Source organism: Macaca nemestrina, chromosome 2 (genome assembly GCF_043159975.1).
Source record: "Macaca nemestrina isolate mMacNem1 chromosome 2, mMacNem.hap1, whole genome shotgun sequence".
Lineage (NCBI taxonomy): Eukaryota > Metazoa > Chordata > Mammalia > Primates > Cercopithecidae > Macaca > Macaca nemestrina.
Window position 1 is genome coordinate 15951043 of NC_092126.1, and position 26980 is coordinate 15978022.

Genomic DNA, 26980 nt, shown 5'->3' on the forward strand with positions numbered 1-26980 from the left:
ACGAAAAAAGTCACTGAATTTTATGGTCTGTGGATTATATCTAAGTGAAGCAGTTTTTTAAAAAGCAGGCAGAAGATGAGCGGCAATGGCAACTATATTTCATGGGGGTGCTGGAATCTAAATCCTGGTGTCACTGGCTGAAGCTGGAACAGGGATGCAAAAGAGTCCTCTACCTTGATGAGCTCCAAACACAGGCTCTGGAAACAGAGCTAGAAAACAGGATCAACCATTCTGCAATTACAGAAAATAATGAGCATTATTTTCTTCTTTTTTTTTTTTAGACGGAGCATTCCTTTTTTTTTTTTTTTTTTAAGATGTAGTCTTGCTCTGTTGCCTACGCTGAAGTGCAGCGGCGCAACCTTGGCTCACTGCAACCTCCACCCCCTGGGTTCAGGCAATTCTCGTGCTTCAGTCTCCTGAGTATAGCTGGGATTATAGGTGTGCACCACTACACCCGGTTAATTTTTGTATTTTTAGTAGAAATGAGGTTTTGCCATGTTGGCCAGGTTGGTCTTGAACTCCTGACCTCAAGTGATCCGCCCCCCTCGGCCTCCCAAAGTGCTGGGATTACAGGAGTGAGTCACTGCACTTGGTCCCAAAGTGCTGGGATTACAGGTGTGAGCCACTGCACCCGGCCTTCAGAAAATAATGAACATTATTTTCATTCAGATATAAAGGGAAATCGTAAACCCAGAAGGGCTCAGTTTTTAGTGAGCAGGCAATGGCATGGTGAAGTCACTGTAACAGAAGGCTCCCATGTGGGAGGGGCCACATGATGAGTGTGGACCTGGGGAAGGGTCAGGTGGGCAGCAGTTTGGGGGTCTCACGCAGAAAAGTCTCAGTCTGAAGTCAGCACATCAAATGACAGCATAAACAGTGAGCTTGTGTTGACGGAAACGCAACAAACCTCTCCTGTTTGAACTGGAAAGAAAAACAATGATTAAAAACTGGTCTTTTAGGTGGCTACCTGAGGCTGGAGGGTGAGGGACTGGGGACATGTTGGTCAAAACTTTCACTTAAACAGGAAGAACAGGTTCGAGAGATCTATTAGACATCAGCAGCGTTCTGGGAGTGAATTCTCCTGCCTCTGTCCATACCCAGTGACCAGGGGTGGGTGGTGGAGTCAGTCATATGGGGGGCAGGCTCTCTCAACTCCTCTGTGTCAGTTCCTTCCCCCACACTCTCCCTGTTCACAGCAGAGGCTCTAGCTTCACAGAACCACTCAGCAGATTCACTTCCCCCAACACTCCTTGAATATCCACTGGAGGAAAAGCACTGCGCTAGGGACTGTGGGTGAATGAAGAACCAGAAAGCAAGGTCACACACTGAGGGCATGCGGAGGTAGACAGACAGGTGCACAAGGGACTGGCACCAGGCAGCGTGGAAGGAATATAACAATGAAACATGTAGTTTACCGAAGGGAGGGGGCAACCAATTCTGATAAAAATGAGAAAAATGAAGCTCAAAAGAATGATCTGACCCAAGAATGGATTAGAGATGACCCCAGAGGCCTTCCATTGGAGTGGAAACAGCCGCCTCTTTCATTCTCTCCAGCAGATACTTGGACAACTTCACTTCTAAGCTCACAACCCTAAAGGTTCTTCCTCCCCCACCAACTGCACCAGGAATCACTGTAGGGAAATGCTGGCCCACCTGAGTCCAGAGCAGAAAGTCATCACTGTCTGGAAGGCAATAGATTCAGCATGCTTAGGGATGAGTCCACCAGGAATCAGTCTGAACCGTAGCCCTTAGCTGTGTGACCCTGGACAAGTTCATTAGCCTCTCTGAGTCCTGGTTTCCTCCACTACATAATCAAAATCATCATCCTAATAGGAAAACCAGTAGTATCAACCTAAGAGCGTTATTGAGAGGATTAAATTAGACTATATGTATTGCTTAGCACGGTACTTGACACTAACAAATACTGTAACTAAAACTTCCCCACATTTGCTGATTTAGAGATTGGTCTCCCCTGCTCAGTTCCTTGAGGAAAGCAACACTGTCTTATTCCTCCTGCTGTCCCCAGCACCCAACATTGCGCTTTGCATGCACAGTGCATGCTTATAAGGTTTGGTGAGTGAATATATGCAGTAAAGGGTATTTCATTAACACAGGAGATGAGCTTCCTGGGTTAACCATAGGAATCAGACAGCCACAACTGTCTGGTTTTCAAAGAGATCATGATAGAAAACCACAAAGGGGTGAATCTGACAACAGAAGAAGTTCATCAATTCCATTCAGACAAGCAGCAGGGTACACCCTTTTCACTCCCCAAGCTCATTTCTTTCTTCCTCCGCAAGTCAATAGAAGGAGGTCAGGCAATAACCTGTATTTTTCTCTCCCAGACTTAATACGCTTGAATTTAAACTGTCAATCTTACATTTTCCCATTTTCTTCTATCTCCTTCCGTAATTTAGGCCTTAACCCTGACTTTAATTACAGACCAATGCATTAGCTGTCCTAGCAAGCTGATCTCATGCACTTAGGGTATACCAGGAGCTACTTGGGGAGCATGAACAGCCTAAGGCAAGTTCGCTAGTTCCAGACGTGGCTAGCACTTTGAATGCCAAGGAGGAAGCCTGTTATGGGCTGTACTCAGAATGTGACTGTATCTGGAAACAGTGTCTTTAAAGAGGTAATTAACTTAAGTCATTGGGGTGGGTCTTTATCCAATATGACTGCTATCTTTATAAGAGGAGATTATGACAGAGACAGGATCAGGGGGACGACCATGTGAAAATACAGAAGATGCTATCTACAAGCCAAGGAGAGAGACCTCAAGAGATCAACCCTATCAACACCCTGATCTCACACTCAAAACCTCCGGAATTACAAAAGATACATTTCTGTTGTTTAAGGTACCAGTCTAGCACTTTGTTTTTTTTTGTTTTTTGTTTTTTTTTTTTTTTTGAGACGGAGTCTTGCTGTGTCACCCAGGCTGGAGTGCAATGGCCAGATCTCGGCTCACTGCAAGCTCCGCCTCCCGGGTTCACGCCATTCTCCTGCCTCAGCCTCCCGAGTAGCTGGGACTACAGGCACCCGCCACCTCGCCCGGCTAGTTTTTTTTGTATTTTTTAGTAGAGACGGGGTTTCACCATGTTAGCCAGGATGGTCTCGATCTCCTGACCTCATGATCCGCCCGTCTCAGCCTCCCAAAGTGCTTACAGGCTTGAGCCACCGCGCCCGGCCCAGTCTGGCACTTTGTTAAGGCATCCTTGGCACACTAATAGGAAACCCATTTTCAGAGTCAGAAAAACCAAAATCAACCAACCAATTGGTGGAAAGGAACTGGGGAAAAGAAAAGCAGCTTTCCCAGTTCCAAGTCCCAATGCTGCTCCACCAAGCATAACTTGCGGAATGAACCAATGTATGTTTCACCCCAAAGTCTTACCACATTTTCTGGCAGCTTGTGTCCAGGAAGATATTTTACATTTTCATGGTCATTATTTATGATGTCTGTCAGTTTTCTGCCATTAACTGTTTCTTCAAAGACCCACATCTTCACTGTGGAGGCAAACTTCTGAAGTTTCTTGACATTATTACCAATTATTTTTGCAACAGCTGAACCCCTACAAAAGAAACCGTGGAAAAGAACAAAAATAAACTCACTTGGGCAGGAGAGAAAAAGCATTTGATTAAAATTCAGAAGACTTGTGTTTTGATTCTGATCCAAACACCGAGCTTACTCGAGATGTGATGTGTATCAGCCCCAAGCCATTTGAAACTGAGTTGTTTTCACATGGAATACCACCGCCTGTGACCGGGAAAGCACCAGAATTTGGTTTAAGGTCAAAATGCAACACCCCTTGAAACTAGTAAGAATCAACCTATCTTGGAAGACAACATCACAGGCAGAAGAGAAATCCACCCCAGAGCATGAAAATGACCCTGGAAGGTCTTCAAAGGATATTGAGTTGTACCTATGGTAAAATAAACTGTGTCTTGATGAACTGCAGCAGGTGCCAGGCAGAAGCACAGAGGAAAGACAAGAACCCGAGTGGACTCCCGAAGAGGAGCAAAGGGAGAGCACAGGGCCTAGTCGCTGAGTACTTTGCACTCCCTCCTCTCCGCAACCAAGCCGGCCTCCGGCCCCTAAGCTCCCTTTTCTCTGCATCTCTATTTAGCAAACATGTTCTAGTGATGGCTCAGTCTCCCATAGGCTTTCCTACAGGGGACAAGAATGACCCTGATTTGTTAACATCAGTCCTCCCAACAGCAGTGTGTGTCTGCACGTGGCTGCTGCAGCAGAGGAGGTGGGACCAGGCACCTGTGTCCATCCCACAGAAGCCGTTGCTGGGGCCACAGTGGGCACTCAATCCTAGCTGAGCCTGTCAGCTCTCCCCTCTGGACTTTCCACTGAGAAACGGTTTGTTTCTTAGCTGACTTTCCTGGTGTGAGGAGTAAATGAGAGAATGCAGTAAAGAGCATCTTGCAAATTCATGTGTTAGGGCAGTTGCTACTTTTTCTCACAATTATTCTCAAGACAATTTGATGAGATGGAGTAGGGGATGATAACAAAAGGTGGGGGCAGCCAAGCGGCTGCAGAACATGTTGGAGACATTTATTTTCATCCCCTGAAGAATCTGTTTTTCTAACCCAACTATAATTCATCCCAGCATATAAACCTATATGCTTTAACAACCACAAAACTTCAAATAATTCTAACAGATTATAATTATTGTCCCTTTCCTGACATAGAATGGATAAACTAAACAAGCGGTTCTCCACTTTGGCTGCACAGAGTTACCTGGGAGATTTAAAAATCCTGAGTCCCAGACCATACCCCAGGCCAATGGAACTGGCACTTCTGCGGTGGGATCAGGCATCTGTACTTTTTAAAGCTCCCTGATGACTTGATGTGCAGCCAAGGCTGAGAGCCACTGCTCTGCACAATGATCAGAATTCTGATGCCCTCCTCCCTCACAAAAGAATAGCTGTAGATATCAAGGCTATGCAGCTGTACCTGTGAAATTCTTATTCTATGCCAGCAGAACAGGTTATTAGATAAATACCCATTAATCCAATTCTCCTACTGACACTTTGTAGAAAGCAGGCCAGGAACCTCCACCATCACTACCACCTTCATTCTAATCTTGGAAACAGCTGCTCACGTACTCACAGGGAGATAAAGGCTGTGGTTCACAGTGTTCCCTGGCATCAAGTAACTTTCACAAGGTCAGAGAGAACAAGTGTGGTTCTGGGGGACTGAGCGTCAACCGATGGGGGGCTATGAGACACCAGGAATCTAAGTCTAGTAAACCAAGTGGAAAAGTAAATCAGAACCAGGAATCCCTCCCTGTGATCTCACTGGAATACATTTGCTTTCCCCTTTACAGCTGCCTCTTGGGGAAGCCAAACATTTGCAACCAGAGGCAAACCTGTAGTATTTACTGCAATGAGTTGGATTGATTGATTGATTGAGACAGGATCTCACTCTGTCACCCAGGCTGGAGTAGAGTGGCGTGATCACAACTCACTGCAGCCTTGACCTCCTGGGCTCAGGTGATCCTTCCACCTCAGCCTCCTGAGTAGCTGGGACTACAGGCACGTGCCACCACCCCTGGGTAGAGTTAGGAAAATTTAAACAAACATTGGTACTGTTAAGAACTAGGCCCTTCAGACCATGTCTGTATGTCCTTTGGGATTCAATGGGGGCTTAAAGTGACAGGGTAAAAATTAATAAGGGGAATTCCAGTTATTTTACTCTTGGGGGGCCATCAAGACCTCATTCTACCTCATTCCTGGTTTCATCAATAATTTCATTCACTCATTTATCTCAGTCATCAAATATTTACTGAGCACCTACTGTGTGTAATACATTGGGCCGGATGGTGGTAATACAGCAGGGGAAAGGCAACGTGTTCTTTGCTCTCAAAAGCTCACCACCAGCTCAGAGAGATGAATAGCTAAAAGGCATTCATGATGCTGTGTGTGATAAGAGGTGGAGGAAAGTGGAAGCAGATGTGGTTAGAAGGGTAAACTGCAGTGGACTTCAATACAAAGGACCCAACTGCAATACATGTTGATCCATGACAAGTCTCCCAGGCTCAACCTTCTATTGAGAGAAACATGATGGACAGCCCGACCCAGGGTGCAGGGAGAAGATACAAGGATGGTGCTCAGGAAGACCAAACCCCTGCTGAGAAGCAAAAAAAGGTTTCGCAAATCAGGGCTGGGAAAAGCAGACACAGCAGTGCTTTCCACCCAATCCTCAGCTAACTGCAGACACATGAGTGAGCCCGACCAGCTGATCCCTAACTCAAACGCAATCTTAAATGCTTGTTATTTTAAGCAGCTGAGTTAGGGGAGAGTGGGCTGTGTTGCAGCAAAAGCTGATAGATGTACAAAGACAGAATCTTTGACACAACTAGAGGCCTCTCCAAGTAATTTTTGGCCAAGCTGTTGGATTTGCCACCCAGGGATTGGCAATGTAGTGGGAGGGATTGGGGGTTGGGGTAGTGTTGTGTTGAAGGAAGGACTGTGGAATTAAATTCACGGATGGAGAGGAACAAAACGATCCTAGTACCTTAAGGCCTAGTTTTGTTCTCTATATATAATTTATACAATAATTTTTTTGGCAAGGGTGGCGGGGAGGCAGGGCATGGAGGAGGAGGGCCAGGACTTAAAACACTATATTTCATTTTGTTTTAACCCCCTTTGATATACTCTCTCTGTTTGTTCATTTGAGACAGTGTCTTGCTCTGTCCCCCAGGCTGGAGTGCAGTGGTGCAATCACGGCTCACTGCAGCCTTGACCTCCCAGGTTCAAGGGAATCGTCGCTCCCTGGCCTCCTGAGTAACGGACTACATGTGTGCCGCCACGCCCAGCTAATTTTTAAAAAAAATTGTGTAGAGACGGGATCTATGTTACCCAGGCTAGTCTTCAACTCCTGAGCTCAAACAATCCTCCCACCTCAGCCTCCCAAAGTGCTAGAATTACAGGCATGAGCCACTGCGCCCAGCCCAATCTCCACGTTGAACTCAGTATTTTCTCTGTTGTCCACTTTTATCTGTGTGGTTTATAAAAAAATCAAAAAGTATAACCCACACCCAAAACTCCTTTGTGCCTCTGGAATGGTACTAGAGGCATTTGTCCCAAGTGTTACCTCTTCTGACCAATATGAAAGAGCAGCTTCGTTTTTCTTGTGGATCAAATAGAGCAAGAAAAATGTTTTGGAGGAGCCGGAGGGTTTTGAAGGGACCAGAGTCTACTTATAAGTGACACACCCTGTTTTAAAGAAATGGGCCGGGTGCGGTGGCTGACGCCTGTAATCCCAGCACTTTGGGAGGCCGAGGCGGGTGGATCACAAGGTCAGAAGATTGAGACCATCCTGGCCAACATGGTGAAACCCCATCTCTACTAAAAAATACAAAAACATTAGCTAGGCGTGGTGGCGTGCGCCTGCAGTCCCAGCTACTCAAGAGGCTGAGGCAGGAGAATCGCTTGAACCCGGGAGGCGGAGGTTGCAGTGAGCTGAGATCACACCACTGCACTCTAGCCTAGGCTACAAAGGAAGACTCCGTCTCAAAAAACAAAAAAAAAAAAAAGAGAGAAAGAAATGTGACTGACCAGCAGAAGGCCAGTCCAAAAATGTGCATAGATATTTTAGAGCTGAGCTTAAAATAAAAGCTGACTATAGCCCACAAAGGTGGTTTGCATGTGAACAGGTCATAGTTGGGGTCCTGTGGCCACACTGCTGGCACTCTCCATGTCTCAGCTGGTTTCGGTAACACTACACAAGCATAGTGAGGCACAGGTCTTATCTATCTATCTATCTATCTATCTATCTATCTATCTATCTATCTATCTTTCAACTCCTGCATATCTATCTCTCTGTCTACCTGCCTGCCTATTTTTCAACTCCTGCATATCTATCTATCTGTCTGTCTTTCAACTCCTGCATTTTGAGAATCAAGGGCACAGGTCTTCACAAGGCTGGGTCAAGAGCATGAGCAGCCACCTCCACATCAGGCTCAGCTCATCCGTCTACAAAATGATAGGTGGGGCAGGTAATCTTTAAGGTTCCTTCCAGGTCTATGATCTAATCCAGTGCTTCCCAAAGTGAGAAATGGGGACTAGGGATACACACAAAACCAAATGACACTGAATCACTCGTGCCCTTCTCAGCTCTCATGGTCCTAAGCGAGTGCAGAATGTCTCGCTGCAGTGCCATTAAGTGGTTCCCATCTCTCCAGCGTGTGCTAATTTCCCTTCTTCACAAAGTCTGAAGAGGCCTCAGACTCTGAGCCTTGGCAGGTAGTAATATCTGGCAAGAATTTTGTAACACTGTCTTGTTTTCATTCTACTGGCTTTTGTTGTTGTTACCTTCTACTTGTGATATTTACTATAGTGGTATGAAGTTGTCTTTTAAAGTAAACATTTAGGCTGGATACAGTGGCTTCCACCTGGAATCTCAGTGCACTGGGAGGCTGAGGAGGGAGCATTTCTTGAGCCCAGGATTTTGAGACCAGCTTGGGCAACATAGTGCGATCCTGTCTCTACAAAAAATAAAAAACTAGCTGGGCATGGTGGCTGTACCTGTAGTCCTAGCTACTCAGGAGGCTGAAGCAAGAGGATCAGTTGAGCCCAGGAGGTCAAGGCTGCAGTTAGCCATGATCATGCCACCACACTCCAGCCTGGATAATGGCACACACTGTCTCCAAAAAATAAATAAATAAAAATAAACTTTCAAAGAAAGAATAGCAATCAAATACTACTACAGCTATGAAGCAGACAGAGCCAAAGCCATAGGGGTACTGCCTGCATGATGCGTTTAATCCTACCCAAACTCTTCGTCTTGCAGATTAAGATGCAGGAGACTGAGTCATGTTCACCTTGCATCCTACAATCCGGTATGGCCTCCAGGTGGGTCTTACCTGGGGAGGAGGCTGGGGAGCCTTCCAGGCAGAAGGAAGGCCCCTGGAGCAAAGTCAATAATTAGCTAAGACAGAACTTGGAGGACTCAGGTTTGCTGATGGCCAGTCCTGGGTCTTTACATAGATGTATAAAATTCTGTTACCCATGAAATCATGCATTGTCTTAAGTCTTAGGCCTTAAAATATACACTAATTCACAAATCCTGTAACGCTATGCAAATGAAATTTAAAAGGAACTTGAGTAGATGAGTACTTCATATAAGATTTCATTTCATCTTTATTACAGCCCACAAGAGAGGTGCCACATTATCCCCATTTTACAGACGATGAAATTTAGGCCCAAAGAGCATAAATCAATTACCTAAGTCATGCTGTCCATCTACAGTCAGCAATTCAAACCCAGATCTGAGTGTCTCCAAAGCCTGCACTTGTTGCTAATTTATATTTGCCCTATTGTAGGGTAGAATCTTTTATTGAAAATATTTATTGAGCACCCACTAATTTCAGACACCATGCTGGGTGCAGGGGATGCAAGGGAATAAAAGCAGACAAGTCCCCATCCTTATGGAGCTTGGAGACTGGTAAACAGAGATTGATGTTGTTTCAACAAGCACACAAAAAAATGTAACTGTACTGCCAGGCACAGTGGCTCAAGCCTGCAATCCCAGCACTTTGGGACGCCGAGGCGGGTGGATCACGAGGTCAGGAGTTCAAGACCAGCCTGACCAACATGGTGAAACACCGTCTCTACTAAAAATACAAAACTTAGCTGGACGTGGTGGCGGGCTCCTGTAATCCCAGCTACTCAGGAGGCTGAGGCAGGAGAATCACGTGAACCCGGGAGGTGGTGGTTGCAGTGAGCCGAGATTGCGCCACTGCACTCCAACCTGGGCAACAGAGCAAAACTCCATCTCAAAGAAAAAAAAAGGTTTTTTATATATATACATATATATATCTATCTATCTCTGTACCACAGCGACCTATGTGGTCAAACAGGCAACACAGTGACACCTGGCGATGACGTCAGGGAAAGCTGGGAGAAAGTGTAGCCAGGGCAGAGCTCCGAGGCTTAGTGGGCCTTACCTGGGGAGGAGACTGGGTACCTTCCAGGCAGCAGGAAGGCCCCTGGGGCAAAGCTCAGTCATAGCCCGTGGCATGGCCAACAATAGGCACAGATTTTATCTAGAACTAACATGTCCAGGGAGGAGGGAAAAGAAGGAAGAGGACAGAGGTTAAGGGAAGGAGAGAAGAGGAGATAGTGTAAGAGAAATGGAGAGGATCAGGGAGACTAAGGGAGGAGAGAAAGAGGAGGGAGGAAAGGTGGATAAAATGGCGTGGCAGGGGCAAGAGGCAAGGAAGGGACAGGGTGGGCAAAAACAGCACTAATTTGGTGCCTACCAGGTGTCAGGCACTGTTTCAAATACCTTACCCACATTATCCCTTTTAACCCTTCTGCTCTACGGCCCTGAGTCCCAGCTGGATGGACACCAACCTGCAGGAGGTCCTAACCCCCAGCTTGGCAATGCCCTCCCCCCTCCACCCCCAGCTAACCCTTTGCCATTCACTCTGTCCACAGCCTTCTCACCCCTTTCTCTCTAAAAAGGTGTACTATTTAATTAGGCTGGGGATGTACTACTTCAGCCAAGGAATGGACGCCTGTTTTTAAATAAAAATAAAAATTTCAGGACCCTCTGAATTTATTATGCCAAGGGGGAAGTTAGGCCTTGGAGACTGGGTTATGTATAACTTGTATGCTTGCTATTCTGCTTCACTCTCTGCCCCACTATTCTTGACTTCCTCATTGTAAATGACTAGGAGAGACCAGATCTTCCCACTTCTAATTGCTGATCTTTGTTGTACATTAACTGCCTCCTTCATTGTCCTGTACCTAACTCACACCAGAAAGCATCAGTCTAAGACCCAATAATGGTTAATCTGCAGTGTGGAATGTTAAATATACCTCCCCCACCACTCAAAAAGACCACCTTGACTAATCAGATCATTGTAACTATGCATTAAGCCTTACACAGAAACATGCTGAAATCCTAATTTCTTGGAATCTGTTCTTTCTGGGCAGGCTCACATGGTTTGTTTTTTTTTGTTTTTGTTTTTGTTTTTTCACACAGAGTCTCACTCTGTCGCCAGGCTGGAGTGCAGTGGTGCAATCTTGACTCACTGCAACCTCCGCCTCCTGGGTTCAAGCGATTCTCCTGCCTTAGGCTCCCCAGCAGCTGGGACTACAGGCACACGCCACCACGCCCAACTAATTTTTCTATTTTTAGTAGAGACAGAGTTTCACCACGTTGGCTGGCTCGGTCTCGATCTCTTGACCTCGTGATCCGCCTGCCTCAGCCTCCCAAAGTACTGGGATTACAGGTGTGAGCAACTGTGCCCGGCCGGCAGGCTCACTTTTAACCTTTGCACTTAATTAAACTCTCTTTAAACTAGATTCTGACCTTTTTGATTATTTTAGGTTGACACTATCAAGTTGGGCCTAAACCTGACGAATTTGAGGCCAGAAAGGACCCTACAGTCCATCCTTCTTTTTACTATGGAGGAAGTGGAGGTCCAGGAAGAATTTGCCATCAGCTAGATTCTCCACATTCCATGTCCCCATCTCTTCCAGAGCTGACCCGGGCTCATTCCATGGGCAAGAGGGTGGTCCTTTGTGGTTTAAATAACATGTACTTTTTCGCTCATAAAAGCAATACATGAAAAAATAATTATGAATAATCTCATCACCCAGGGAGAACCATTATTAACATTTTGTGTAATTCTTTGCAGTCAAAGGGCTTTTAAAGAACAACCAAATGCCAGAGTATTCAATGCAAATGTTAAAAATGAAGTATTTTAAAAATAGATTCAACTTGGTGAATGTTTATTTGATCTCTACATAAGGAAGCTTTCTAAGCTTGAAATCAAAGAAAGAAACCACAGAGGAAAAAAGATCAATGTGAACAACTTCACTTAAAAGAGTAAGGAGACTGAAAAGGCTTTCTATCAAAATTCAAACTGCAGAGGAAAACGCTTATGATAGAATGTTACATTTAACAAAAAGGATGCAAAATTGTACATACCATATGATTGCAAGTGTGCAATTAATAAATAATACCACCTCAGATCCACTTAGACAGCTACTAGCAAAAACACAGAAAATAATAAGTGTTGATAAGGATGCAGAGAAATCAGGACCCTTGTATACTGTTGGTAGAATTGTAAAATACCGCAGCCACTGTGGAAAACCAAATGGCAGTTCCTCGAAGAATTAAAAATAGAACTAACATATGATCAAGCAATTCTGTTTCTGGGTATATACCCCCAAAGAATTGAAAGCAGGGTCTCAAAGAGATATTTGTACACCCATGTTCATAGCAACACTATGCACAATTGCCAAAAGGTAGAAGCAACCTAAGTGTCCATCAACTGATGTATGGATAAGCAAAGTGTGGTCTATACATACACCCGTGTTCATAGCAACACTATGCACAATTGCCAAAAGGTGGGAGCAACCCAAGTGTCCATCAGCTGATAAATGGATAAGCAAAATGTGGTCTATACATGCAATGGGATATTATCCAGTCTTAAAAAGGAAGTTCTGACACATGTTACAACATGGATGAACCTTGAAGACATTATGCTAATTGAAATAAGCCAGACACAGAAGGATAAATAATGTATAATTCTACTTATATGAGGTACTTAGAGTAGTCAAATTCATAGAGACAGAAAGTAGAAGTGTGGTTTTCAGGGACTGGGGAAAGAGTGGATTGAGGAACTGTTGCTTAATGAATATAGAGTTTCAGATTTGCAAGATGAAAAGAATTCTGGACATCTAATTCTTTTCAATATTTTCATTGTTTTCAACACAAACAATGTGAATATTCTTAACTCTACTAAACCATATGCTTAAAAGTGGTTAAGATGGTAACTTTTATGTTATGTGTATTTTGTCACAATTAAAAAAACACACACATTTAAAAAGGATTGCAAGAAAACACAAGCACTAGCATAAGATCCAGCCTATGGTCAGATCCTATTAAAAGTGTAGTCCATGGACCAGCAGTGAAAATATCCCTGAGAGCGTGTTAGAAATGCTGACCCTCAGGCCCCACCCCAGACCTGCTGAGTCAGAACCTGCTCTGTAACACAATCCCCAAGAGATTCACATGCACACTGAAGTGTTGATATAGTAGATGCACAACAAACATTTGTTGCATGAATACATCCTTTCTTGTTGGTAAGGTGACAAGCAAATGTTATCGTGTTCTTCATACTTGCCTATCTTTTCCAAATTTTCCCAGTATTAGTTTATTTTTTTATTCTGATTTTAAATCATTCCCATTTAGATATTTTAACAGACCCCAAATCCAAAGCAGACAAGTTTCAGCAAGTCCCAAGGCCTGTTAGCCAACCAGAAAACAGAAACTATGGAGGTAACTGAAATCCACAGAGGCTCCCTAAGACTCATTTTAGTCGATACTTATTTCCATATTTTTTCAGAGCAGCCAAGTAGGAGCAGTTTGGGATGGACCACGCACCTATCAGCCTGTTCAAAACTGGCTATCCATGACCTGGTCAGCCATGCTATCAACCCCACACACCATGGGAACAATGTTCATCTGAGTGAATGGAGGAATGGTCAGCGATTAATTCAGATCAGAATCAAAGACACACGTAGCAGGAGAATCTACCTGCCCACTCAGGAGAAGAACACACAGGATCCTGCAGAATGTCTAAGTCACAGTCTCAAATTGCCTTTAAGGACCACCAGTCTTAAGCAAGGATGGCAGAGAACCAAACTGTCCATGGCGCTTCAAACAAGCATATTCTATATCCTAGCACAAATTTTTTAGATATATACATTCTGCAGGCCCATCTATTGATAATGGAAAGAACCATGTAGTGCAAATTCTAACAGCCACCTGGCACCTGGTCTCTGTTGACATAATAACTGAAAGACTATACACCCCTGCCCTCATTCCTGGATAATGAGAATCACTGAAAACCATTTGCAAACATCCACCAGAGTCTCAATGATGCAAAATCTCAGCTTTCAAACCTGAGCTCTACACCAGACATGCTAGGTAATCCAGAACAAACAAACCTCTTTTCTGCTCATGTTTCTAGGTCCTCTACAGCTGGAATGTCACTCTCCACCTTCCTCATACTTGCTTATTATGAAGTGAAAAATGAAATAAGAAATCATGACTAAATTATTTCTCATGTATTGCTAATAGTTCTGGCTTCTACCAACATATATGCAGATGGTTCAGTATGAGGCTATTCACTGCAGAACTCTTAGAATATCCATCAAGAGCAAACTGATTAAACAAAAGTGTATCTATGCCCAGGAATATTACACAAGTATAAAAAAGAATGAAATGTTCTTTATGTATAGATATGGAAAAGGCTTCAAGACACAGTTACCTGAAAAAGCAAGGAGAAAATAAGTATGTAGAGCTCCACTGCATATGTAGCTACACATAGTATTTACATTTTAATTAGTTAACATTTAAATTTAGTCCCAATAGCCACATTTCAAGTGGGCAGGAAGGCAGAGAACTTCAACCACTCTACTGCACAGTATCTGTGTAACTTAGAACACATTACATAACTTTGTAAGTTCAGACTTATTATAAAATAAGGATGATGACAAGACAGTACCTCATACTGTGAGGATTAACTGAGATAACACATAAAGTGCTTAAGGGGTTACCTGGGATAGTCCTTACTACTGAATCTAACGTTTGTGCAGCTGTGGGCCAAAGCTGAGCACGAGCTGACTGTGTCAGGCAAGGCCTCACAGGTGGGTTCTACTTGGGTAGAAGTAACTATTCCAAGTAGTAGTAAATGTAAATATGAATAGTAGTAAAATTAGTAGTAGAAAACCAGTCCAAGCTAGATGCTGTCAGTCCCCACCCCAATCCCTACCCCAGCTTGCTACTGTAGGTCACAGCACCCTTTTCTGGCAAAGATACTCTCTTCCCCAGAATCCTTCTCAACACAAAACTCTGCAGTCACCATCAATCAGCTATAGTCAGCGCTTGAGATGAAACCTATCTGCCATCATTGCTGGTCCTGGTTGTGAGGCTCAGAATCACGTTACTCAAACTCACAAGAGTTCATTTTAAGCAGGTTACTGTAAGATTTATTGTTTAAAACAAGATCCTTTTGAGAATGCTCTGAAATTAGACTGGGACAAGTATAAACCATTGTCCAAGACAAATGTTAATGCATGGTCACTTAATGATATGTGATAATGCAAATTTATCCATAATCATTTCTAACACTTACCTAACATGTTACAGTTGTCAAAGTGTTTACACACGCAGAATTTCAACAGACAACCCACACAGTGGAGAACCATGGAGTACAGTCTACAAAAGACACTTCCTGTCACTGGGCGGATCCACTCAAGAAACCCAACTTATAAAAGTTCAACCTGGCCGGGCGCGGTGGCTCACGCCTGTAATCCCAGCACTTTCGGAGTCCGAGGCAGGCGCATCACGAGGTCAGGAGATTGAGACCACTCTGGCTAACACGGTGAAACCCCGTCTCTGCTGAATATACAAAAAAATTAGGCGGGTATAGTGGCACATGTCTGTAGTCCCAGCTACTCGGGAGGCTGAGGCAGGAGAATTGCTTGAACCCGGAAGGTGGCGGTTGCAGTGAGCCAAGATCACGCCACTGCACTCCAGCCTGGGTGACACAGTGAGACTCCGTCTCAAAAAAAAAAAAAAAAAAAGTTCAATCGACAAAAAAGGGGTTTAGATGCTTGAAGACATTTCCATCGAGCTGAGGTAGCTACATGAATTACTAATTTCATCTTGGGGATATTTCTGTCCAGATAGCCAGTGTTAGGGCTATTAGGTTAGAGTTTTCTTCCTCCTCCAGGACTGGAAAAACACAAATCCTTTGGTTCTTTTTTTGCCTATAACACATGCAAACCACTTCCTTTCTTCAGCACTGGAAAAACCAGGTAGAGAAAATCCAAATGATAAGGCTATAGTTTTCTTAGAACATTCATGTGCATCTGCAGAACCACTCTGGCTGTAATGATAAGGAGAGGTGAAGCCAGCTGGACTTCCTGGGTTGAGTGGGTACTTGGAGAACTTTTCTGCCTAGCTAAAGGATTGTAAATGCACCAATCAGCACTCTGTAAAAAACGCACCAATCAGCACTCTGTGTCTAGCTAAAGGATTGTAAATGCACCAATCAGCACTCTGTATCTAGCCAAAGGATTGTAAACACAGCAATCAACACCCTATAAAATGAACCAGTCAGCAATCTGTAAAATGGACCAATCAGTGCTCTGTAAAATGGACCAACCAGCAGGATGTGGGTGGGGCCAAATAAGGGAATAAAAGCTGGCCACCCCAGCCAACAGCGGCAACACACTCGGGTCCCCTTCCACGCTGTGGAAGCTTTGTTCTTTTGCTCTTCAAAATAAATCTTGCTGCTGCTCACTCTTTGGGTCTGCACTATCTTTATGAGCTGTAACACTCACTGCAGACGTCTGTGGCCTCACTCCTTAAGTCAGCGAGACCACGAACCCACCAGGAGGAACAAACAACTCCAGATACGCCACCTTTAAGAGCTGTAGCACTCACTGCAAAGGTCTGCGGCTTCACTCCTGAAGTCAGTGATACCACGAACCCACCGGAAGGAATAAACTCCGGACACATCTGAACCTCTGAAGGAACAAACTCCGGACACACCATCTTTAAGAACTGTAACACTCACTGCGAGGGTCCGTGGCTTCATTCTTGAAGTCAGCGAGACCAAAAACCCACCAGAAGGAACCAATTCCAGACAGAGTAAGAATGAGAAACTGTTTTACTACCTAGGACAGTGTTTCTCAAACTGAAGGTTATACAGGTACAAAATAAATACAAGGAGAAAAGATCACAGTTAATCACCCACAGTAACATTTGCTACTGTGAAACATTTGTTTCTGGTTGGATGGGAAGTGTGCTCTATCATAACGTAAAATTGTATGTCAGTTAGTTGCAAGTCAAAAAATTTAAAGCCACAGATTTAGGAAACTATGAATCTCCTGAACACATGGACTAGAAAAGCGTCTGGCCTCATTCGCGCTACAGCTTGAAAAGTGCCTATTAAGCTCATGAAGGTTTGCCTTCTCTTACTCTTGTTAGAACCCAAACACCACATGGAGAAGCCTGAGCTAGCCTGCTGAAGGATGAGAGACATGTGGGCTGGTCACTCCTGTCATGCTGGCTGAAGCCTGCCCACTGCTAGATGTGAAGGAGGTCATCTAGGACCAAGAGTCCCAGCCATGCTGGGTGTGGTGGCCCAAGCCTGTAATTCCAGTGCTTTGGGAGGCCAAGGCGGGAGGATTACTTGAGAGCCCAGGTGTTTGAAATCAGCCTGGGCAACATAGTGAGACCCCACCTCTATGATGAAATCTGAAAATTAGCCAGGCATGGTGGTGTGTGCCTTTAGTCCCAGCTACTCGGGAGGTTAAGGTGGGAGGATCGCTTGGGCCTGGGAGGTTGAGGCTGCAATGCATTGTGATCCTGCCACTGTACTTCAGCCTGGGTGACAGAGTGGGACTCTCAAAAAACAACAACAACAAAAAGGCGGGTGAGAGTGTCCAACCAACTCACCAGCCAACCACAGCCATATGAGTGAGCCTGGGGTAAATCAGCAGAAAATCTGCCCAGGTTAGCCCAAATTGTTAAACCCCAGAATCATGAGCTAATAAATGATTGCTGTCTGAAGCCACTAAGTTTGGGGGTAGACTGTTAGGCAGTGAGAGATGACTGATTCAGCTCTCCTCTTCCAATTGTGGAAGAGACTGAGCCTCAAAGCAGAATAACTACAAAGTGTCACCAGTATAAACTCATGGGAGCCCAGGACACTTCTGGCACAATGAGCTTAGTTCATGATATCACCAAGGTGGGGAGGAGGAAAAGGAAAGGAGAATGGTGACACAGATGGTGAGGACCCCAGAGACTTGGGGATGCTACTTGGCCTGCCAGAGGCAAGATTTAGGGGATATGTGACTTTTCTGTCCAAGGGGACAGGACTTAGAGAAGAGGAGGCTCACCCAGGTGTTGCTCTGGGGTTAACAGGTAAAAGTTAGAGGTGATAGATTTTTAGTTTAGATTTTTCTAAGATTTTTCTTCACATACAAAGAAGAAAAAAAAAAAGAGTTTTCTAACAATTAATCTTCTAATTAATTTTAAGATTAATTGCCTTGAAAATAGTAAACTCTAATCATCTGTCATAGCTACAGGAGAAGGGATGACTACGTTGGTGGGAAACTGAATGAGATGATTTTTAAGGCCTTGCTTCCATTTTATTTCTCAGAAGGGGAATATAAAATTGGATTTTTGTTGGGAGGATACTCAACATTTTTATGAAAATGATAGTTGTCCTCATGTAAAAGTATGCTTCACACTGAAAATGGTAAGAATTTACAGAAACATGGTCTTTGGGGTTAAAAGGATCTGGGTTTCAAGTTCACATTATTAACTGTTGACCTAAGCAAGTTTTCTCTAAATCTTAGTTATGTCATCTAACATAGGGATAATAATAGTACCCCACAGGCCTGTTATAATGTTTAAATGAAATAACACCGTGTACATGACACACAGAAAATGATCAATTATTATATTTATGCCTCTTAAGGAACAGAAGGAGATGGAATGGAAGAATGAAGCAAGAGGTGAAGGTTAAGAAATGAAAGGTTAAGGTAAGAAACTGAGAGCTCTCGACTCATTCCTAGAATAGTAGTCATTATTATATTATATATATATTTTTTGATAGGGTTTCCCTCCTGTCACCCAGGCTGGAGTGCAATGGCGCCACCTTGACTCACTGCACTCTTCACCTCCTGGGCTCAAGTGATTCTCCTGCCTTAGCCTCCCGAGTGGGTGGGACTACAGGCACATGCCATCATGCCCAGCTGATTTTTATATTTTTTTGTAGAGACAGGGTCTCACTAAGTTGTCTAGGCTGGTCTTGAACTCCTAGGCTCAACCAATCCACCTGCCTCAGCCTCCCGAAGTGTTGGGATTACAGGTATGAGCCACTGCGCCATGATTTTTATTTACATTTTATTTATTTATTTTTTTAAATTTAGAGACAGGGTCTTGCTATGTTTCTCAGGCTGGACTCAAATTGTGGGACTCAAATGATTCTTCCACCTCAGCCTCCCAAAGTGTTGAGGTTATAGACATGAGCCACTGCACCCAGCCACACTCATGATTTGTACACTGAACAGGTGTGGGAGATGAAGGAAACAGGTGATTAAACATTACTTTTTAAAAAGCTGTACAAACTTTCTCACCTTAGCCCACAAGGGAACTCTAAATCTCTTCCAAGTTCATCTCCAGTCCATCCTATCAACTCTCACTCCAATCTCCATGGTAGAAGTGTGTCCGTGCGCCTGTCCTCAGGGAAGGATTATTTCTGCCCATAAAGGAACTTATAGTCACTCAAATTGTTTCTGAGCTCTCTGTGTGGCGAGAATCACAACAGAAACTGAGTAGCGCAGACAAAAGGGTGTCCAGGGAGGTCGAACAGCCAGGATGCTGCTCCCAGCCCATCCCAGCAGACCAAGAAAAAAAAAAAAAAGAGTCACAGGTCCAGTTTCAGTCATCAGCGCAAAGTGGGCCAAAGCGCTCCTTGACCTTCAGTATCAGAGAAAATGCCAGGCTGTGGGGTGATGTGAAAACAAGGACAAGAGATACGCAACTCCCAAGGACACTCCTCCAGCTGTCTATCAGTCACTCTCCTCGTCTCCTGTCTTCTCTCCCATCCTCTGCCTCTCTACCCCTTGGCCAAACCCCAAACCAGTCCATTTTGTGACTTAATGACAACTCTGATCAAGGATGATGAAACTAATAATACTAATAGAAACTGTCATTTACTGAGTGCTAGTCACCATGCACTCTCCCCAGATCATTTCATTTAATCCTAACCATAATCCCAGACAGCAGGTATCAACATATGATTCTTAGAGAGAAGCACTTTTCCCAAGGCCTCAGACCTGCCAAGTGGCGGACCCAGGCAGTCAGATTCCCAAGCTCGCTCTTATACCACTGCACTACCCTGCCTCCAAAGGAGATTTAGGATGTGTTTCTGGACATATGCTTCCTATCACAAGGATTTGGCTGTAAATACAGCCCTGAGGTTTTAACTCTAGAACTTTATTTTGCACTGTACCTGGGTGATCTTCCCAAGGTGCTGGTTTAAAAAAAGAAATTTTGGGCCAGGCACTGTGGCTCATGCCTGTAATCCCAGCACTTTGCGAGGCCAAGGCGGGCAGATTACTCGAGGCCAGGAGTTCAAGACCAGCCTGGCCAACACGGCAAAACCCTGTCTCTACTAAAAACACAAAACTTAGCTGGGCGTGGTGGTGCTTGCCTGTAATCCCAGTTACTCAGGAGGCTGAGGCATGAGAATCACTTGAACCCAGCAGATGGAGGTTGCCGTGAGCCAAGATTGTGCCACTGCACTTTAGCCTGGGTAACACAGCTGACTCTGTCTCAACAACAAAACAAACAAACAAAAAAGAAACTGTTTCATCTTTGAAAGAACCTGAGAAGCTTTTGTTGCTTTTTCAAATCAAAGTCACAGAGCCAGGAAAAGTCACGCAGGTTAGGAAGTCCCTCCCTGCACCTGCGGCAGCGGGCAGCACAGCAGGGCTCCGCTGGATGGGTGAGGGCCCCTCCTCTGGCCTCCTCTCTCTAATCTGTGTAGAGAAAATGAGCTTCACCAAAGAACAGGACAAGGGCATGTTATACAACAGGTTTACTTTCCTGCCCAGGACCTTCCTGGCTGAAGCTCCCTGGCAAGCCAGCTAAATTCAATATTCTGGTAACTGTATTGCAACTGATGACAATTGACTAGGGAGAGGCACTCCATGTGAGAGTTCTCATATGTGACAAACACTTTTATTTACACAAGGAGGCTAAGCTGCCTTAAAGTTCCAAGTATAAATATTGCTCAAGCAACTTGACATTCCTGAGGTAAGAACCAGATCTGGAAGGGTAGGTCTATCTCTTCTTGATCTGTATTAAATTTGGCAAAAGGCTAAAGTTCCTTAAGCAAAAAAAAAAAAATCTCATTCTCAGGGGATATGATTAAGCAAGTCTAGTTTCAGTGGTAATTCTGACACAAGTGGTCTTGGGACCACACTTTAAGAAACACGATTTAAAATGTAAGCAGTTATTCCATTCCACTTGGCATTTCCTTCGGTCTTATCTTCCATGCCCTCACTGATCTCAGACCTGAAGGTAAGTTGTTTAAGGACAGGGACTGTGTCCAGCTGTGTCTGCATCCCTGGTCAGACCACAGTGTCTACACTGGGCAACACTCAAACGTCTGCTGACCAGAACTGAACGAACACCCCTCTGGAGCTTCTCCATGTTGCTTTCAGTTCCTGAGTTCCTGAATCCTTCTGGGGAGGTCGTGATCCTCTCTCTAGGACTTGAATATCTCTGTACCCAAGGCAGGGGCACAGAAGCCAAGAATTGTTCCCGTCTAATCCCATAATTAATGAAGCCAGGCAGCCAGCCCAAACTATCAGCACATTTCTCAATTGCTCTGCTTCAGTATCCCTGGCCAAGTTCTACTCCATTTCCCTGGGCTGGAGTGGGCCAAGGAAACAGTCAAGTACACCAGAATGAAGAAGCCATGGGCAGGCAGCCAAATCCCAGCAGAGGGGGCAGGAGGCTCACTTCACTACTCTTGCTCCAGGCCCAGTTCCAGCATGGCAGAGCTGTGTTACTTGTCCTGCACCTTGCAAATTAGGAAAAGGGGCTGTCATCTGTGGAATTTTACAGAATAGAAAACTAATGTTAAAAAAACATGTGCTAAATGGGTGCCTTTCAAATGGCATGGGCCAACAGGGGAGCTGACACTGCACTCAAGTGACCTTGAGATTATAACTGGCAAAGCCAAGCTGAAAGTCCAAATTAAGCTCTGCAGCAGCAAGGTACCAACTCTATTAAATGCTGTGTAGAACATTCTGTTGTTGGTTGAAAAATGCAGCTCACAGAAAAGTATACAATACCCTAGTATTTGTAGGGTGGAGGGGGAAAGGAATATATGTAAGCATTCACTTGCATGGAATTCCTCCAGAAAGGACAGAAGTAATTCATAAGACTGGTTTTCCTTCAGGAGGTATTCAGGGGGGATAAATGTGGATGGGTGATGTTTCACTGTTTTTGGTACGCTTTGGTTTTTGTTTTTTATTTTTTGTTTTGTTCTGTTCTTTTGAGACAGGGTTTCACTCCCTTTTTTGAGACTAGAGTACGATGGTGTGATCTAATTTCGGCTCACTGCAACCTCTGCCTCCCAGGCTCAGGCGATTCTCCTGCCTTAGCATCCCAAGTGCCTGGGACCACAGGCATGTGCCACCATGCCCAACTAATATTTTATTTTTTGTAGAGGTGGGGTTTCACCATGTTGCCCAGGCTAGTCTCAAACTCCTGGGCCCACCTCAGCCTCCCAAAGTGCTGGGATTACAGGCATAAGCCACGGCGCCCGGCCCTGGTTGTTAAACAATGTGAATGTATTATTCAATCAAATATCATTATGGTTTTAAAAATTAGTTTTGTGGCAGGGAGCGGACGCTCACACCTGTAATCCCAGCTACTCAAGTAGATGAGGCACAAGAATCGCTTGAATCCGGGAGATGGAGGTTGCAGTGAGCCAAGATCGTACCACTGCAGTCCAGCCTGGGCAACAGTGTCTTAGTATTGACTTAGCATATGCCAGGCACTAGGGTAGATGCCATTCTCAAAAGTTGGAGACAGATAATCAAATAACTCCTTATAAAACAATGATACAGGCCAGTAATAGGGACACAGAGAGAGGCCACTGGCCTTGCTGGGATGGAAAAGTGAAGAACCAGGTAAGGTTTCCTTCAATAAGTACTTTCTGGGCCAAGTCTTGAAAGAGTAAAACTAAGACCAACTACCTAGGACCAACTGCTGCAGCACTTCTGATGCCTGTCACGCCACAGAAAAACCAGTAAACAGGAGCACTGAAAGGACATCATCACTCTTAACTATATTGTACACCAGTCCCTCCAGTGTGGCGAAGAGTGTACAGCAATGAAAAAAGGCTTAGAAACACCAGATGCTACACTTTGCTTCCTTCCCCCTTCACACCCCCACCTCTACATTCACCCAGACACAGCAGAGAATCCCACAGTGTACGTTTGATTAAGGGTACTAGAAGAACTGACATTTCTAAAGTACTCCATAAAATGTTAAAGTCAAATAAGGCCCCAAAGAGACTCAAAGCTTCGCAAACATCTCGGCAAGGGAGAATTCTCAACGCCTCAGGGGCAGCGGCCTGTTGAAACTTGGATTTTCTTCCTGATACGACGCGCCTAAGATAGTGGACCTATCAGAAGCGGGGGCGAGACGGGCACCTTGAAGGGTAGAGCCTGCCCCGCCCGTGACCTGGGCAGCAAGAGCCCTTTAGCCCTCTCCGCCTTGGTTTCCTCAACACCGAAACTGCAGTAAGAATGCTCGAGCCTCCTCCAAGTCCTTGACCCAGGAGATCCGCCGTGGAGAACGGAGCAAGCCCTTAGGATGTTGTGCAAAACACCCAGGCGTGGCAAGCAGGTGGCTTCTGTGCGCTCAGTAACGAGGGCGCAGACAGGTGCCCGCGTGCGCGAGGTGCCCTCTCTCTCCGCTGTCCCCCGCACGCAAGCGGGCCCAGCGCCTCCCGAGCGAGTGCCCCGGTGCGGCCTCCTCGGGCGCACCGTGCCCAGCCCAGCAACGAGGTCGCCCACTCCGCCTCCCTGCGCGCAGTGCCCGGTGCCCACGCCGCAGCATGGGGCGCGCAGCCCTCACCGCCCGGGAGAGGCGCTTCCTGGAAGCGGAGCCCCGGCCTCCAACCCGCCGCCGCTCACCAGTTCCCCGAGCCCACGATGCACACTTTCAGGGGCGCCGCTGCCATGGCCAGGCCGAACGTAGCCGCCTGGACCGTGCTTTCCTGGCCAGCTGCCCACCTCCGCCTGTTCAGCCTTGCCCGCAGCGGCTGGCGGCGGCCCCGCCCCGTTCGCCTCTCCGCCAATGGTCGCGGCCACCCCCGCCCGGCTCCGGGGGCCACAGCTGACAGCCGGGCAGGACTCGCTTCGCCACTCCCAAGAACCACTGCGCACGCCTGGCCCTGGCCGGCCTCCCAGCCCGGCTCCGGCACCGCCCCACCCTGCCCGAGGCACGTCGGGACATGTAGTCCTCATCCGCTGTCGCCTCGCGGCCCTAGACAGCAGCTCCCGCCGCGCCACGTGCAGGCCCTGGCCACTGAGCAGCGACTCCCACCCCTGGTTCCCGGTGGAGGCTGCACTCCATCCTCATGGGTGGAGCAGACCCGACCATCTCGCCGTGGTGCCCCCTCACGCTCCTTTTTCCCTACGCGGGAAGGGCTACCACATTCCCATTTGGAGCCGAGAGAGGCTCCTAGGTTGACTCTCAGGCCGACCAGACTTGGGGCAGAGCTCGAAGTGCCCACCCTGCCGTGTCATCCTCTGCCTCATTTGCACACACAAGACACAGCCTGGCACCTCTGAGCTTCTTAGTGAACTTGGATCTTCAGAGGGCTTTGGAATTTGGCTGGACAGTACCTGCATTTCAAGGATGACACCTTTTCTAGTTAGAGTCAAGATAGAAACTTGACCTGGTGCGGTGGCTCAGGCCTGTAATCCCAGCACTTTTGGAGGCCGAGTCAGGAGGATCACTTGAGCCCAGGAGTTCGAGACCAGCCTGGGCAACGTCATTAGGAGCCCCACCTGTCTGTACAAAAAATGTAAAAAATTAGCCAAGCATGGTGGCACGCACCTGTAGTCCTAGCTACTAAGGAGGCTGAGGTGGGAGAATTAAATGTGCCCAGGAGGTCGAGGCTTCAGTGAGCCAGGATAGGGCCACTGCACTCCAGACTGAAGGACAGTGAGACCCTGTCTCAACAAAAAATAAATACATAAAAATAAAGGAAAAAAGGTAACAACAGCTTGTATTCAGTGGGTATTACCCTCACGCACTTGGCAGGAATTGCCTTACCATTGTCTTTGCCCAGGGCCTGACTTATCCCTTGCTTGTCGTTTGTTTGCATTTGTGATTAACACAATGCTCTCCTCCTTCTTGACAAATAGAACCTTAGTTTGTTCATTCTGAGCATCAGTCTCTGCCAGGCACTGTGCTAGACATTGTCAGAGTAAGACAAAGTCCTTTAAACCAGTGGTTCTCAAAGTCTGCTGCATATTAGAGTCACTGGAGCTTTTAAAAATCCCCATGCCCAGGCACCATTGCAGGCCAGTTACATCAGAATGTCCCAGGGTGGGATCCAGGCATCAGCCTATTTATTTATTTATTGACATATATTTTTCGAGACAGTCTCCCTCTGTTGCCCGGGCTGGAGTAAAATTTTTTAAAGTTCAAGAGGTAATTGCAAAAGGAAGCCAAGATTGAGAACCAGAAGACTAAAATATCAGTGGATTTTGGCTAAAGAAACAAATACTCTAGTACCTACAAAAAAACTAAGCCTAGGCTGGGTGCCATGGCTCACGCCTATAACCCCAGCACTTTAGGAGGCCGAGGTAGGCAGATCACCTGAGGTCAGGAGTTCGAGACCAGTCTGCCCAACTTGGTGAAACCCTGTCTCTACTGAAAATACAAAAAATTAGCCAGGCATGGTGGCGGATGCCTGTAATCCTAGCTACTCGGGAAGCTGAGACAGGAGAATCGCTTGAACCTGTGAGGTGGAGGTTGCAGTGAGCTGAGATCTTGCCACTGCACTCCAGCCTGGGTGACAAGAGTGAAACTCCATTTCAAAAAAAAAAAATAATAATACTAAGCCTATTCGTTTGATGCTCAGAGAATTGTTATTTTTGCTTTGTTCTCTACACTGAATGAAATAGTTATTTGTGTTACTTATGATATTTACTTAAGGAAATACTTAAAAGGAACTGGTGAGCCAGAGCAGTCTTTCCATCCCCTCACTAATGGTTTGTTCTCAATTATTTGCAATAATGCAAAGATACATGCAGGGATAATGGGAAAGATGGGCTAGTCAAGCTTTATTAATCCTTTCTGTATTTGTGTAACAGAATGCATTTGTCAAATTGAATAATGAAGTCATGTACTTGGGTAGTATACATACACTGCAAATATTTATATTGTCTAACTGAACTAGGATCCCTTCGTCTGGCACAGTAAGGCCAAATACCCACACCAAGGTTTGCAGAGGGAGAAAGAAGGGTGTTTATCTGTAGGGCACCAAGCAAGGAGAATCAGGTAGCTCCTCCTTGATGGCTGGCGAGTAAGGGTTTTTAAAGGCAGTTGGGGGCCAGGCGCAGTGGCTCACACCTGTAATCTCAACACTTTGGGAGGCGGGGGCAGGAAGATTGCTTGAGCTCAGGAGTTCAAGACCAGTCTGGATAGCACATACCCTGTCTCTATAGAAAGTTAAAATTAGCTGCGTGTCCCAGCTAGTCAGGATAGGCTGAGATGAGGGGATTACTTGAGCCTAGGAGGTCGAGGTTGCAGTGAACTGTAATTGTGCCACTGCACTCCAGCCTGAACAAAAGAGCGAGACCCTGTCTCAAAAATAAAAAGTGAAATAAAGGTGCGTGGGGCAGAGGTTACAAGTAAAGTCATAAATCAATACATGGAGCTACACATTGGTTTGACCTAAAAAGGCAGGACATCTCAAAGGTGGCAGGGGGGACCCACAGGTCATAGGTAAATCAGAGATTTTTTTGTTTGCAATTGGTTAAGGAACTTTAAATAAAACTTTGTCAAAAAATTTGGGATCAGCAGAAAAGAACGTTAGTTCTCAGCCCAGGCAATATAGGGAGACCCCATCTCTACAAAAGTAATTTAAAAATTAGCTGACTATGGTGGCACAGACCTGTGGTTCCAGCTACTTGGGAGACTGAGGTGGGAGGATTGCTTGGGCCTGGAAGGTAGAGGTTGCAGTGAGCCATGATTGTGCGACTGCACTCCAGCCTGGGCAACAGAGTGAGACATCTCCAAAAAGAAAAAATAAAAGAAAGAAAAAAAAGAATTTTAGTTCTGATTTGCAGGCATGACTTTTAGGCCCCTCTGGAAGACATTTAG

At 45.6% G+C, this 26980-nt stretch overlaps 1 protein-coding gene across 3 annotated transcripts in view; it reads right to left on the reverse strand.

Annotated features, from left to right (window-relative positions):
* LOC105470952 (glycerol-3-phosphate dehydrogenase 1 like) overlaps positions 1–23917 on the reverse strand; it is a 62519-nt gene extending 38602 nt beyond the window's left edge. For 2 of the 3 annotated variants that reach the window (XM_011723314.3, XM_011723312.2), the window contains exons 1-2: positions 3921–4129; positions 3392–3569 (exon numbers count right to left, since the gene is read on the reverse strand). In XM_011723314.3, coding sequence (XP_011721616.2) covers positions 3392–3569; positions 3921–4114 — 372 coding nt within the window. In that variant the 5' untranslated portion in view covers positions 4115–4129. Of the gene's footprint in view, positions 1–3391; positions 3570–3920; positions 4130–23775 lie in introns of those variants that run through there. The other variant, XM_011723313.2, reaches the window with a different exon arrangement.
* Positions 23918–26980: the final 3063 nt, after the last annotated feature.